Here is a 16,375-nt window from a genome sequence, read left to right as displayed (position 1 = left end):
TGGGTTTAACACCGCTTTTAACAGTATTCCAGTTATATCACGGCGTGTCAGCTTAATGTGGGAGGAAAGCCCGGAGTGATGCAGGTCTCAGACGTTTACCTGTTAGATGAAACCCACGAGCACGGGTATGGTGCTGACAAACCAAGAAACATAATCGGGGCGAACCGGCATTCGAACCCAAAATCATAGGTTTCTGGTGTGCCCAAGGGACGCAACTCTGCACAGAGAATCGCGGCGCCTTATGGACACAAAAGTACGAGAACGCGAGATTGCGACATTGAAATAGGTCTTCAGCAACCCATGCTTGTCGTAAAAGGCGACTGACGGGATCGGGTGGTCAGGCTCGCTGACTTAGTTGATGCATGTCATCGGTCCCAATTGCGTGGATATATGCTCATGATGTCAATCACTGAACTGTCTGGTCCATACTCGATTATTTACAGACCGCCGTCATATAGCTGGAATATTGCTGAGTGCGGCGTTCAACAACAAACAAACAAATAAACATTACTACCTGAACATTTCCGGGATCATACATGTTTCACCGTTAATAACTTGATTAATAATAATCAGTACTTACTTTACATGTCTGCGGTTATACTATACTAACTAACACGTGGACCACGCTTTTTATATAATGATAAAGGGGACCCGGACGACCTTGTGGTGTGAGGCCGGAGTGAGAAGTGAGTGAGTGAGTGAGTGAGTTGGGTTTAACGCCGCTTTTAACATTATTCCAGTTTTGTCGCGACGTCTCAGCTTAATGTGGGAGGAAAGCCCGTGAACGTCCATTAGTCTATACGTGATGTTGTTCAACAGTTTCTAGATCTTGTCCCATTTTTTTAAATGATGTATGACAAAAGTCTAACTCGTGTAATAACCTGTCCTTATCGCCAACAATGTTTATTTTATTCACGGTAGTAAACACATCGATAGTGACGTAGCGAGACAACGCCCCCTGGTGGTAGTGTCAAGGCAGGTGCCCGTCAGAACGCCACTAGACAGCGATGGACACGCCAGGACTAGAACACTGGGGAGATATCACAATCCTGGTCGGATACTTCTTGGTTGTACTGGCTGTGGGCTTGTGGGTAAGTCTACAGCATGGCGGTTTAGGGCCGTGTCATGCAGTTGTGTATAAACATTTAACAACGGTCAGGCGTCCATTGTGTTTGAATGTTAACAGTTTAGGAGACAAGTGCATTGGCAATACAGTATTGTTAATCTTTTCAAAATATAGTATAATCAGCTTGATTTTTATCAAATATGATGTATACATGGAATATATTTATAAACATATATTGAGGCATCAACCCAACCATTGTATTAGACAATTGCGTGGATCGATGCTCATGATGCCAATCACTGGATTGTCTGGTCCAGACTCGATTATTTACTGACCGCCGTCATATAGCTGGAATATTGCTGAGTACGGCGTTAAACAATAAACAGACATTGTATCTGACGCTTCGCTACAGCAATGAGAGGGAGACATTTTATTTGGGTACACTTGATTCGTAGTCCGGTGTCTACGAACTCAATGATGTCCAATGTCCTTTGACATTCAGTACTACTACTACTACTACTACTACTACTACTACTACTACTACTACTACATAAATACATAAAACTTAATAACAATGATAAGTATATCATGTACAAGAAAGGTCAGAAATATATATTTGAATGATTGCGTAGAATTTGTCTTGAGATGAATGCAACAGTAGAATTTGTCTTGAGTTGAATGCAACAGTAGAATATGCATGCCGTTGAATGCAACAGTAGAATATGCTTGGCGTTGAATGCAACAGTAGAATATGCCTGGCGTTGAATGCAACAGTAGAATATGCCTGGAGTTGAATGCAACAGTAGAATATGCCTGGAGTTGAATGCAACAGTAGAATTTGTCTTGAGTTGAATGCAACAGTAGAATATGCCTGCTGTTGAATGCAACAGTAGAATATGCTTGGCGTTGAATGCAACAGTAGAATATGCCTGGCGTTGAATGCAACAGTAGAATATGCTTGGCGTTGAATGCAACAGTAGAATATGCCTGGCGTTGAATGCAACAGTAGAATATGCCTGCCGTTGAATACAACAGTAGAATATGCCTGGCGTTGAATACAACAGTAGAGTATGCCTGGCGTTGTCGCCATGGCTACCATGTTCAGCATTTCCGTCAACCAATCATATTCGTGATGTTAATTTAGTTGATAGGAAACTGAAAGACGCAAACATCTCTCAACCTACTATCACAAAAGTCCAAATGTGTAACCTATCCTGCAATGTTTTAAAGAAGGTCTAAAACTGTCTAATATTTAACGCATTAATATCTACTATGTTTGATACAGGCGTGCATAGTTATTTACACATCTGTACATGAATGACTGCCATGTACATCACGCCGTGTGTCTCTATTAGCGATCTGCGTGTAATCAAGCTCTGGTCTAGGCTGGTGGTCTGTCGCATTGTGTTACAAGCATTATCAGTGACCGATAACACATACATTACCCATTGTCAAACAATACACCACGAGGTAATACGGCCAGCGTTGTGCTGTGACTTGGCTTCGAGTGGAAGACAATGTGTTGGTAACCATAGCCTTTCTCTAAGGCTGTACTGAAAGAAAGGTCTATGGATGTGTAGTAATTCCATCGTCATAATAGGCAAGTCTAGATATGTGGACAGTGCAGGCTCGAGCTCTTATAGGGACAACTAGAAATTATGATTTAAACTAATAATTATTTCCTTTAAGATTTGTGGAAGTCTATGGTAACCCTGACGAGGACAAAACACTTTTCTCCTCAGCGCTTATGGCAATTTATTTTCTTCCATTTTAAAGAAAGAAACGATTTTCCATTTCATTTCCTGATTTCAATTCAGGGTCGATAATATTTTTTAATCGTTTTTCCTTATTTTCATAATTATTCTACGTTTTTTAAACAAAGAAATGGGTAAAGATTGTTGCCCGGAGGCGAGTCACTGGTGGAGCTGCCGCTCACATCCATACGTTGGTTTGTCTTGTCCTGACCAGGAACGTTGTTGTTGGTGTCAAATCTGAACGTAAGAAGTAGGCCATGTGTATGTGTGTGTGAGTGTAAATATGTTCTAGTATCCAGCCTACGGGAGCTGTATGCTGGGTCATGGGGCCTTCTCGTGTTATCCTGTCATAAAGAAATGCGGGTCTTGTGAAAGTGCATGTACACTGTCACAGAGTGGGTGAAGGCGGGGGAAGATGGGAGAGTAGGGGAGAAGTTAGACGGGAGAAAGTGAGGGTGGGAGAGGGCGAGTCGAAGAGTTGAGGAGAGAAAGAGAGACATGGGAGAAGGGGGAGACAAAAAGAGAGAATGAAAAGAGAGAAAGAGGAGAGGTGGCAGGGGAGAGTAAGTAACACGGTAGGAGAGAGAAAGAGAGAGAGAAAAGAGAGGAAAGGAGAAAGAGAGAGATATGTGGCAGGGTAGAGTAAGTGAAACGGTAGGAGAGAGAAAGAGAGAGAAAGAAAGAGGTAAGAGAGAAAGAGAGAGGTGGCCGGGAGAGTACGTGACATAGTAGGAGAGAGAGAAAGAGAGAGAAAGAGAAAGAGAGAGAGTAAAGGAGAAAGAGAGAGATGTGACAGGGTAGAGTAAATGACACAGTAGGAGAGAGAAAGAGCGAGAGAAAGAGACAGAGAGAGAGAGTAAAGGAGAAAGAGAGAGGGGTGGCGGGGAGAGTAAGTGACACGGTAGGAGAAAGAGAAAGCGAGAGAAAGAGAGAGAAAGAAAGAGGAAAGAGAGAGAGGTGTCGGGGAGAGTGACACGGTAGGAGAGAGAGAAAGCGAGTGAAAGAGAGAGAGAGTAAAGGAGAAAGAGAGATATGTGGCAGGGTAGAGTAAGTGACACGGTAGGAGAGAGAGAAAGAGAGAAAGAAAGAGAGTAAGAGAGAAAAAGAGAGAGGTGGCGGGGAGAGTAAGTGACACGGTAGGAAAAAGGGAAAGCGAGAAAGAGAGAGAAAGAAAGAGAGTAAGAGAGAAAGAGAGAGAGGTGGCGGGGAGGATAAGTGACACGGTAGGAAAAAGGGAAAGCGAGAAAGAGAGAGAAAGAAAGAGAGTAAGAGAGAATGAGAGAGAGGTGGCGGGGAGAATAAGTGACACGGTAGGAAAAAGAGAAAGCGAGAGAAAGAGAGAGAAAAAAAGAGAGTAAGAGAGAAAGAGAGAGAGGTGGCGGGGAGAGAGTAAGTGACACGGTAGGAGAGAGAGAAAGCGAGAGAAAGAGAGAGGTAAGAGAGAAAGAGAGTAAGAGAGAAAGAGAGAGAAAGAAAGAGAGTAAGAGAGAAAAAGAGAGAGGTGGCGGGGAGAGAGTTAGTGACACGGTAGGAGAGAGAGAAAGCGAGAGAAAGAGAGAGGTAAGAGAGAAAGAGAGTAAGAGAGAAAGACAGAGAAAGAAAGAGAGTAAGAGAGAAAGAGGTAAGAGAGAAAGAGAGAGAAAGAGAGATAGTAGGAGAGAGAAAGAGAGAGGGGTGGCGGGGAGAGCAAATGACACGGTAGGAGAAAGAGAAAGCGATAGAAAGAGAGAGAGAGAGAGAGAGAAAGAAAGAGAGTAAGAGAAAGAGAGAGGTGGCGGAGAGAGAGTAAGTGACACGGTAGGAGAGAGAGAAAGCGAGAGAAAGAGAGAGAGAAAGAAAGAGAGAAAGAGAAAGAGAGAGATAGTAAAGGAGAAAGAGAGAGATGTGGCAGGGTAGAGTAAGTGACACGGTAGGAGAGAGAGAGAAAGCGAGAGAAAGAGAGAGAAAGAAAGAGAGTAAGAGATAAAGAGAGAGAGGTGGCGGGGAGAGTAAGTCACACGGTAGGAGAGAGAGAAAGAGAGAAAGTAAAGGAGAAAGAGAGAGATGTGACAGGGTAGAGTAAGTGACACGATAGGAGAGAGAGAGAGAAAGCGAGAGAAAGAGAGAGAAAGAAAGAGGTAAGAGAGAAAGAGAGAGAGGTGGCGGGGAGAGTAAGTGACACGGTAGGAGAGAGAGAAAGCGAGAGAAAGAGAGAGAGAGAGAGTAAAGGAGAAAGAGAGAGAGAGAGATGTGGCAGGGTAGAGTAAGTGACACGGTAGGAGAGAGAGAAAGAGAGAAAGAGAGAGAGAGAGAGAGAGGTGGCGGGGAGAGTAAGTGACACGATAGGAGAGAGAGAAAGAGAGAGAAAGAGAGAGAAAGAAAGAGAGTAAGAGAGAAAGAGATAGGCGGCGGCGAGAGTAAGTGACACAGTAGGAGAGAGAAAGAGAGAGAAAGAGAGAGTAAGAGAGAGAGGTGGCAGGGAAGTGGGTGAGGAAGAAAGAGAGAAAGAGAGACAGGAGGGGGATAGACATCAGACACGGCATTATAGACAAATATTTATTTCTGTAATGTGAGGCCACACAGGCGAATATTATTGTCAACGCGCATATTGACGGGGAATTAGCTCTTGGGGGAATCAAGGACAAAATCGACATCACTGTCCCAGAACGTTTTATGCACAACATGTAATTTAAAACAATAAATAACAAATACGCAATGAGCGGAATACCTGCTCTGACAACACAAACACAGCGATGAGCGGACCTTCCAGCTCAGGCATACATGAGGTGATATAATATTTCAGGTTGGCTGTCAGTCAATATACAATGAAATGTAGGTGAGGATTAACAACGGGGATTAGCGCCTGAAACGTAATGACAATTAAGTTATGGAGACATGGCTACAGGGTAATTTGCCTTTGGAGTCAAATGTACTTCAGACAATGGTAGTCGTAAATCAGTCGCTATGACAATATATTTCAATAGGTCAGTGCAGCTTGAGTGGCTGACGAGCTGGTAGACTCTCACATAGGACTGTTCTCTGATAAAGGTTATCTTCTCTCCAGTCACTATGCCGACCAGACCGAGGCAGCGTCAAGAGCTACTTTCTCGCCGGAAGGAATATGACCTGGTTTCCGGTAAGACATGCGCATTATATACATCAGTCTTTGATATCTCACAGAGACTGTATAACACACACGGGCGCGCACGCACGCACGATGTTTCATAAACTTGACCCGCCTTGACCTGCTCATCTCTTTCCATATCATGTAAGCTTTCACAAGAGTTTCATTCAGTGCAGTTACCTGATGTATGTACATAACAGCAAAAGAAAATATTTTAATTTTTAAACTTTAACAATACACCATGGAAAGCGTTTTCGTCGCGTGGAAACATGCGTACACTCTTCAAATAAAGAAACGGACAGGAAGGATGTAGCTGACTGAATCCGACTACACAAAAAAATCCGATATAGAAATTGGATATATGTTATTGGAAAATGTTGGTGGCCTGATATTCGACAAACGGAGCGTCAAAACGCAGCCATTGTCGATTTGCAATGTCTTAAACGACATTGTTTTCACACTTGTTCAAAAATGTCGGGCAGGAAAACAGTAAAGCAAAATGCACGTGCAAAAGTTATGGCATTCGTAACTCGGGGTAGTGGCTATAAAAAGGCAAGCACAAGCCAATAATTTGCCATTCAATTGTCAACATTTTTCAAGTTAAAAAATGCCGAGACTCAGCGCTGCCGATCGGAACATCGCCATAGGACGTATCCAAAGAGGAGAATCCTAGTCTTCTGTTGCACGCCACTTCAACGTCCACCACAGCACCATTTGCCGCCTTTTTGACCGATACACCCAGTTCAATTCCACTGCAGACCGTCCGAGAACCGGCCGACCAAGAGTTACCTATCTATCTATCTATTCTGCTGAATAATATCTTTTTAACCTGCGGCAGAGTTAATATGCAACTCACGCAAATAAAATATCACTTTCTTGAGGAGTTTGATGATTTGTAACGAAAGTAATGAACAAGTATTATGGTATTAAGATACTGGTGAAAGCTGACGAAAGTAATGAAAAATGATTATGGTATTAAGATACTGGTGAAAGCTGACGAAAGTAATGAACAAGTATTATGGTATTAAGATACTGGTGAAAGCTGACGAAAGTAATGAACAAGTATTATGGTATTAAGATACTGGTGAAAGCTGACGAAAGTAATGAACATGTATTATGGTGTTAAGATACTGGTGAAAGCTGACGAAAGTAATGAACAAGTGTTATGGTATTAAGATACTGGTGAAAGCTGACGAAAGTAATGAACAAGTATTATGGTATTAAGATACTAGTGAAAGCTGACGAAAGTAATGATCAATTATTATGGTATTAAGATACTGGTGAAAGCTGACGAAAGTAATGAACAAGTATTATGGTATTAAGATACTGGTGAAAGCTGACGAAAGTAATGAACAAGTATTATGGTATTAAGATACTGGTGAAAGCTGACGAAAGTAATGAACAAGTATTATGGTATTAAGATACTGGTGAAAGCTGACGAAAGTAATGAAAAATGATTATGGTATTAAGATACTGGTGAAAGCTGACGAAAGTAATGATCAAGTATTATGGTATTAAGATACTGGTGAAAGCTGACGAAAGTAATGAACAAGTATTATGGTATTAAGATACTGGTGAAAGCTGACGAAAGTAATGAAAAATGATTATGGTATTAAGATACTGGTGAAAGCTGACGAAAGTAATGAAAAATGATTATGGTATTAAGATACTGGTGAAAGCTAACTAAAGTAATGAACAAGTGTTATGGTATTAAGATACTGGTGAAAGCTGACGAAAGTAATGAACAAGTATTATGGTATTAAGATACTGGTGAAAGCTGACGAAAGTAATGAACAAGTATTATGGTATTAAGATACTAGTGAAAGCTGACGAAAGTAATGAACATGTATTATGGTATTAAGATACTGGTGAAAGCTGACGAAAGTAATGAACAAGTATTATGGTATTAAGATACTAGTGAAAGCTGACGAAAGTAATGAACAAGTATTATGGTATTAAGATACTAGTGAAAGCTGACTAAAGTAATGAACATGTATTATGGTATTAAGATACTGGTGAAAGCTGACGAAAGTAATGACCAAGTATTATGGTATTAAGATACTGGTGAAAGCTGACGAAAGTAATGAACAAGTATTATGGTGTTAAGATACTGGTGAAAGCTGACGAAAGTAATGAAAAATGATTATGGTATTAAGATACTGGTGAAAGCTGACGAAAGTAATGAACAAGTATTATGGTGTTAAGATACTGGTGAAAGCTGACGAAAGTAATGAAAAATGATTATGGTATTAAGATACTGGTGAAAGCTGACGAAAGTAATGAAAAATGATTATGGTATTAAGATACTGGTGAAAGCTGACGAAAGTAATGAACAAGTATTATGGTATTAAGATACTGGTGAAAGCTGACGAAAGTAATGAACAAGTATTATGGTATTAAGATACTGGTGAAAGCTGACGAAAGTAATGAAAAATGATTATGGTATTAAGATACTGGTGAAAGCTGACGAAAGTAATGAACAAGTATTATGGTATTAAGATACTGGTGAAAGCTGACGAAAGTAATGAAAAATGATTATGGTATTAAGATACTGGTGAAAGCTGACGAAAGTAATGAACAAGTATTATGGTATTAAGATACTAGTGAAAGCTGGCGAAAGTAATGATCAATTATTATGGTATTAAGATACTGGTGAAAGCTGACGAAAGCCTGTGTTTGGTTTGACGGCCCTGGTGCACGCACGCACGCACGCACACACGCACGCACGCTTCCCAGGTTTGTTTGCCATAAAACGCGATTATAATGGCTTATTGTGTATCATCGTATCCCGACGGCGAGATAGCTGTTCATGCTATCGACCACTTGTTTCCCCTGGGCTCCGTTCCACAAAGCGATCGCAGCTGAGGAGATCGTACTGTAACACAGACTTACGACAGTCGTAGCGCTAACATAGCTTTGTGAAACGGGGCACAGGCTGGGCTGTTACAAATATTCCAGCAAAATCACGAAGGGGAAGACCAGAAACGGGCTGAACATTTTGTGCGCTTCACTGCAGGTCGGGGCATCTCTCTTCTCCAGCAACATCGGCAGCGAACACTTCGTCGGCCTAGCTGGGACTGGGGCGGCAGCTGGAATTGCAATGGTATCGTATGAGTGGATGGTGAGATCTGTTTCATTTTCACATTTTCATATTTTTCACACATTTCAGAAAGTATCATTTTATTAATAATTTCCCATATTCATATTTTGGTATTATCACTTATATATACAGTAAGCTACGGTTATAACGAACTAAGGGGACCACTAATTCTAGTTCGTTATAACCGCAGTTCCTTATAGGTACATATAAAGCCTATATAGTAAATGGACGGGACCCCAAAACAGTTCCATATATCCGTCAGTTCGGTATAAGCGTGTTTGTTATAAACGTAGTTTACTGTATATGTTAATACTTTCACATTTGCCAGTGTTTATTAAAACCATCATTTATTAATTTCTGTGTGTGTCGAGACAGCCAGTGTTTTTTTTCAGCCAGGTTTTCATCTCTGAAATCCCAGCCGGGGAAGCATAGTCACCAACACAAGACTCCCACACCCCCCTCCCGCCGTTTGCCGTTGAAAATAGTCGAATATATATGTCACCAATTCTCCTATGACTACAGAGGTTATACAGATGACTAACCTGGTTTTGTAAGCAGAAACCAATCAAGTCAATAAATGTCAAGGATTTGAAAGTTGACGCAAAACGACTTGTAGTATATCTCTTTTGTACTATAAAACAATACAATGCAATTACGAGGCCTGGCAATAAAGAGAACATTATCGTGGGCGTTCTGTCATTGTCAGAGATATATCAGATAATCTAACGGTCACTCTTACAATAGTGTTGTGCTATATTGGATATGTTTCTTCAGATAAAGGTTAAATGTGAAGTAAAACCTTTTTTTCGAACTGAAAACGCTTAACGTCTGTTTTCGGATTGGTATCGCATTCACAGGTATCGTATTTCATTCAAATATGTCCATGGACACCGAAATACTGTCACAGCCATCTTAGTGCAGTCACAGACATATTAGAGCAGTCACAGACATACAAGTGTATTCACAGACATCTTAGTGCAGTCACAGACATCTTAGTACAGTCACACACATATTAGTCTATTCACAGACATATTAGTCTATTCACAGACATATTAGTGCAGTCACGGACGTCTTAGTACAGTCACACACATCTTAGTGCAGTCACGGACATCTTAGCTCATCACAGACTTCTTAGTGCAGTCACGGACATCTTAGCTCATCACAGACATATTAGTGTTGTCACAGATATCTTAGTACAATCACAGACATCTTAGAGCAGTCACAGACATACATGTGTATTCACAGACATCTTAGTGCAGTCACAGACATCTTAGTACAGTCACACAAATATTAGTCTATTCACAGACATATTAGTCTATTCACAGACATATTAGTGCAGTCACGGACATCTTAGTGCAGTCACATACATCTTAGTGCAGTCACGGACATCTTAGCTCATCACAGACTTCTTAGTGCAGTCACGGACATCTTAGCTCATCACAGACATATTAGTGTTGTCACAGATATCTTAGTACAATCACAGACATCTTAGAGCAGTCACAGACATACATGTGTATTCACAGACATCTTAGTGCAGTCACAGACATCTTAGTACAGTCACAGACATCTTAGTGCAGTCACGGACATCTTAGTGCAGTCACAGCCATCTTAGTGTATTCACAGATATATTAGTGCAGTCACAGACATCTTAGTGCAGTCACGGACGCCATAGTACAGACACAGACATCTTAGTGCAGTCACGGACATATTAGTGTATTCACAGATATCTTAGTTCATCACAGACTTCTTAGTGTAGTCACAGATATCTTAGTTCATCACAGACTTCTTAGTCAGTCACAGATATATTAGTTCATCACAGACTTCTTAGTGCAGTCACATAAACTGACGGCCAAAAGAAACGTTACCAACGATATTTCTAGGATAAAATATGACCAACACAATTTAAAGCAGCAATAACAATTGTATTGTAAAAATTCATCATTCGGAACAGTGAAATGCGAATTTACTAATTCAACAACAAAGTCCTTGACCTCCAACAGGGACATTTCTTGACAAGGGGTCATTCGTCCAGTATTCGATCAACAACATTGGTTACAACTTTAAGGTGACGACGGCCCAGACCGTTCAATACGGGATATGACCACCATGAGCGGCAATGCATCTTCGAATGCATCTTCGATGAAAGGAAGAACCACTGGCCGTAAGATATTGTCAATGTATCGTTGTGCTGTCAGATTGCCTTCGATGATGACAAGTTCCGTCTTCTCGTCCCCGCAAATGCCGCCCCAGACCATCACACTTCCGCCCCCGTAAGGTTCCACCTCCTGGACACAACAAGGAGCCGTACGTTCACCACGTCGTCGATAAACTCGCGTCCATCAGGTTTGAAGAGTTGGAACCTGCTCTCGTCACTAAACAGCACTCGCCGCCATTCCCTTTGTTGCCATCGCTGAGTTTGCCTGCACCACGTCAATCTGGCACATCTATTTTGACGGGTCAAGGTCATGCCCTTGAAAGGGCGATAAGCCCGGAGACCATAATGCCGTAGTCGTCTGGTCACTGTTTGTCTGCTGACCGGATGTCCTAAACTGTTGGCAGCTGATGACGTCACAGTAAGAAATCTGTTCCTCAGATGAGGTACCCGTAAATAGCGGTCATCCTGCGGGGTCGTGACCTTTGGTCTGCCACTCCGTGGTCTGTCTGCGGTTCTGCAAGTCTGTCGGAGACGTGCGACCAGTCTGGTAATGGTCCTCTTGGAGCAGTTCATGTTAAAGGCAACCACTCTCTGTGTCGCTCCCATCTGCAGCATATCTATGGCTCTCTCCCTCTGGACAGCGGTCAGTCATGGCATGTTCGTTGGTGTTTATCATCGCAACCAATGATAGGGAACAGATCCTCCTTGCGTCATTTATACCCGGAAATTGCACGATAATTTGGGAAAGAATGTTTAAAAAAAATGCTGACAAACACCAATATCTCCCCAAATCCGCAAAGCACGTGCAAAGAACGACAGAGAACATTAAGGCTGTATTCGTGAGATGTGTTCTTTACTGTTTTTGAACAGGTTGGCATCTTTGTTTCAAAGTGGCAAATCAGTTAAAGTTGATAACGTTTCTTTTGGCCGTCAGTTTATATCTTACTGCATTCACAGACATCTTAGTGCATTTACGGACTTCTTAATGCATTCAAAGACGTATTATTGTAGTCCCATGTCATTTACACATGTATTGCATTCACAGGTTCCACCTGCACAGATGTGATGGTTGGCGAGGGTTTAGGATGGGAGCTACGTGTTTATTGAAACTAACCACAGCAAAACTCGTTCATGTGTACATCCAGCTTTTGTCCACAACTTTTGTATCAGTAAATTACTCATTAAGAAATATGCTCGGACTAATTGTTTAATATACATTGGATTTTCTCGTTTCATTTTTCACTCCATTTGCATTTTAATTACACAAAGATAAATAGGAACTCTCCCATAGAAACATTTTTGTCGGCTTTAACGGCCAAACATTTGACATTCTAGGGAGCCTGGGATTTTATCGAAGAGAAAATTATGGGTCATACTGTTGGAAATGAAAGAAAAGAATAATTGGAAAAAAGTATCTTGGCTAATAAAAATATTATTAATAAAAAATATCTGGTTTTATTACAAAATCTCCCCCACTCGAGTATGTTCGTGTAAATGGACAGAACAATTATAAACATCTGTGTAAATGGCTGTCCATCCACCCATCTATCACCCAACCATCAATCCATCCACCAATCAATTCATTATCCGACCATCCGTCCGTCCATCCATCCATACATCCATCCATCCTTCTGGACCTCGCATCGTAGTTTCATACACTGCATGGCTTCAGCAAATATGACCGATGACCGATAAATGAGAAATATAGCCACCATGATGCCACCAGTTGTACTGCAAACAAAATCAAAGATTTCCTGAAAGGTTTCATTGCCTTGGTGTAAAAAGCAAGAGTCAAATTCCGTCCGGAAGCGGTGTCACACTTTATCATTGAGATGATCAGCGGTATGTTTTCCCTGTCAGTGTCATTGGGCTATTTATCAGACAAATGCTAAGGAAGCCATAGAGACTCTCGTCAGGTGATCAGCTGCTTGGAAGATGTGTCATGCCGAACACCAACAAATGGCAGTGAAATGTATAGGCCGAGACTTTAAAACTGCGCCCAACGAATATATTTCTTAACGTTTTTCTTTATTTATAAGCAGCAATATTTCTCCACTTGTACACGGCAGACGTAATTCAAAATTAACATACCGTCTTTATTGGTTTCAACAAAATCAGTAATGATTCTCTTGTGTCAGTGCATTTTCTGGTTCATCAATCACTTGATTGTCTGGTTTGTTTACAGGCTGACGTCGCATAGCTGTGCTGCTGTGATGCTCCAGGCAATAAATACCTTTTAATGCAAATTGTATGAATGGCAGGTGCTACCGGTAGGGCAGGACATGCTTTGTTTTTCGCGATCACTGATTTTCAACGGTTCATTCATATATTTGCGACAGCTCTTTGCCCTTTACACCAAGTGGAATCTATTTCGGCAGAAAAGCTAGGCTGGTTATTCTCTTGCATTGACAATTTCTATATATTGTTATTCTGTAAACAGCTGTATATACTTGGTCATAAAGGAGTCTCAGAAGATCATGTTCAATAAAAAAATTGTATTTGTATGATAAAATGCCTCCATTTCAGCAATCGGCAATGGCAAGAATGCCGACACGCCGGGGGATATTTACGTTAATGCAATCCTTTATTTAGTCATTCAGCTGGAGAAAGCAGCAGTCAGCACTATGCCAGATGGGGTGACAGACCAGTGGGTGATAGAATAAATATCAGTCTACGCTGTCGGGCTGATGTTTCAGTCTATGCCTCTAGCTCGGAGATGTCTTAGTCATCTTATACCTCTGGTTCTGTGTCAAGGCTAATGTTGACTCATCTGAATGTTTCAGTCTATGCCTCTGGTTCTGTGTCAAGGCTAATGTTAACACCTCTGCTTGTTTCAGTCTATGCCACTGGATCTGTGTCAAGGCCAATGTTGACACCTGTCTATGTTTCAGTCTATGCCTCTGGTTCTGTGTTAAGGCTAATGTTGACACATCTGAATGTTTCAGTCTATGCCTCTGGTTCTGTGTCAAGGCTAATGTTAACACCTCTGAATGTTTCAGTCTATGCCTCTGGATCTGTGTGAAGGCTAATGTTGACACCTGTGTATGTTTCAGTCTATGCCTCTGGATCTGTGTCAAGGCCAATGTTGACACCTGTGTATGTTTCAGTCTATGCCTCTGGATCTATGTCAAGGCCAATGTTGACACCTCTGCTTGTTTCAGTCTATGCCGCTGGTTCTGTGTGAAGGACTGATGTTGACACCTGTCTATGTTTCAGTCTATGCCTCTGGTTCTGTGTTACGGCCAATGTTGACACATCTGCTTGTTTCAGTCTATGCCCCTGGTTCTGTGTCAAGGCTAATTTTGACACCTGTCTATGTTTCAGTCTATGACCCTGGTTCCGTGTCAAGGCTAATGTTGACACATCTGAATGTTTCAGTCTATGCCTCTGGATCTGTGTCAAGGCCAATGTTAACACCTGTCTATGTTTCAGTCTATGCCGCTGGTTCTGTGAGAAGGTCTGATGTTGACACCTGTGTATGTTTCAGTCTATGCCGCTGGTTCTGTGTGAAGGACTGATGTTGACACCTGTCTATGTTTCAGTCTATGCCGCTGGTTCTGTGTGAAGGTCTGATGTTGACACCTGTCTATGTTTCAGTCTATGCCGCTGGTTCTGTGAGAAGGTCTGATGTTGACACCTGTCTATGTTTCAGTCTATGCCGCTGGTTCTGTGAGAAGGTCTGATGTTGACACCTGTCTATGTTTCAGTCTATGCCTCTGGATCTATGTCAAGGCCAATGTTGACACCTCTGCTTGTTTCAGTCTATGCCGCTGGTTCTGTGTGAAGGTCTGATGTTGACACCTGTCTATGTTTCAGTCTATGCCGCTGGTTCTGTGTGAAGGACTGATGTTGACACCTGTCTATGTTTCAGTCTATGCCTCAGGATCTGTGTCAAGGCCAATGTTAACACCTGTCTATGTTTCAGTCTATGCCGCTGGTTCTGTGAGAAGGTCTGATGTTGACACCTGTCTATGTTTCAGTCTATGCCGCTGGTTCTGTGAGAAGGTCTGATGTTGACACCTGTCTATGTTTCAGTCTATGCCGCTGGTTCTGTGAGAAGGACTGATGTTGACACCTGTCTATGTTTCAGTCTATGCCTCTGGTTCTGTGTCTAGGATGGTTGTTCCTGCCAGTCTACATATCAGCCGGGGTGAGTATTTAGCATACTGTTCTTTGGCTCTCTGAAATATCTCCAATTGACAATGTTTGCTTTTGAATATTCAAATATGCGATAGTTTGACTCATTCATCGTTAAATTTGAGGAGACGGACACAGGAGCCCATGTCAAGTTAATCCTGTATTATTTTCCAGACTATGATTTGATACCTCACTGTTGTGTACACACCTGTTATCTGCCTCAGGTGTACACCCTCCCTGAGTATATGGCGAAGAGGTTTGGGGGTCAGCGACTGCGGCTCTATCTCAGCGTCCTGTCACTCGTGCTGTACATCGTCACCAAGCTTGCGGTGAGGGAGGCACCTGTCACCATCTACTATGTCTACTACCATTATATGTTATGTCGTCATCGGCTGTAATGTCGTCACCATCCTAGTGACGTCACTATTTGTAATGTCGTCATCAGCTGTAATGTCGTAACCATCCTAGTGACGTCACTATTTGTAATGTCGTCATCAGCTGTAATGTCGTAACCTTCCTAGTGACGTCACTATATGTAATGTCGTCATCAGCTGTAATGTCGTCACCATCTGTAATGACGTCACTATTTGTAATGTCGTCATCAGCTGTAATGTCGTAACCATCTGTGATGATGTCACTGTTTGTAATGACGTCGCTATCTGTAATGTCACCATCTGTGATGACGTCACTATATGTAATGTCGTCATCAGCTGTAATGTCGTAACCATCTGTAATGACGTCACTATATGTAATGTCGTCATCAGCTGTAATGTCGAAACCATCTGAAATGACGTCACTATATGTAATGTCGTCATCAGCTGTAATGTCGTCACTATTTGTGATGTCGTCACCATCTGTAATGACGTCACTATTTGTAATGTCGTCATCAGCTGTAATGTCGTCACCATCTGTAGTGACGTCACTATTTGTAATGTCGTCACCATCTGTAATGACGTCACTATTTGTAATGTCGTAACCATCTGTGATGATGTCACTGTTTGTAATGACGTCGCTATCTGTAATGTCCCCATCTGTGATGATGTCACTCTATGTAATGTCG

General features: G+C 41.8%; 1 protein-coding gene across 1 annotated transcript in view; it reads left to right on the top strand.

Moving 5' to 3' along the window:
• The first annotated feature begins 1,007 nt into the window (after positions 1-1,007).
• Positions 1,008-16,375, top strand: part of LOC139459335 (sodium/mannose cotransporter SLC5A10-like) — a 32,313-nt gene continuing 16,945 nt past the window's right edge. The window contains exons 1-5 of the mRNA XM_071240795.1: positions 1,008-1,091; positions 5,864-5,935; positions 8,940-9,044; positions 15,269-15,328; positions 15,540-15,644. Of these exons, the coding sequence (XP_071096896.1) occupies positions 1,008-1,091; positions 5,864-5,935; positions 8,940-9,044; positions 15,269-15,328; positions 15,540-15,644 (426 nt within the window). The remainder of the gene's footprint in view (positions 1,092-5,863; positions 5,936-8,939; positions 9,045-15,268; positions 15,329-15,539; positions 15,645-16,375) is intronic.

This window comes from Haliotis cracherodii, unplaced genomic scaffold (assembly GCF_022045235.1).
Source record: "Haliotis cracherodii isolate W230 unplaced genomic scaffold, xgHalCrac1.p SCAF_13, whole genome shotgun sequence".
Taxonomy (NCBI): domain Eukaryota; kingdom Metazoa; phylum Mollusca; class Gastropoda; order Lepetellida; family Haliotidae; genus Haliotis; species Haliotis cracherodii.
The sequence above is the reverse complement of the archived record's forward strand: the minus strand, read 5'-3'. Positions and strand labels throughout refer to the sequence as shown.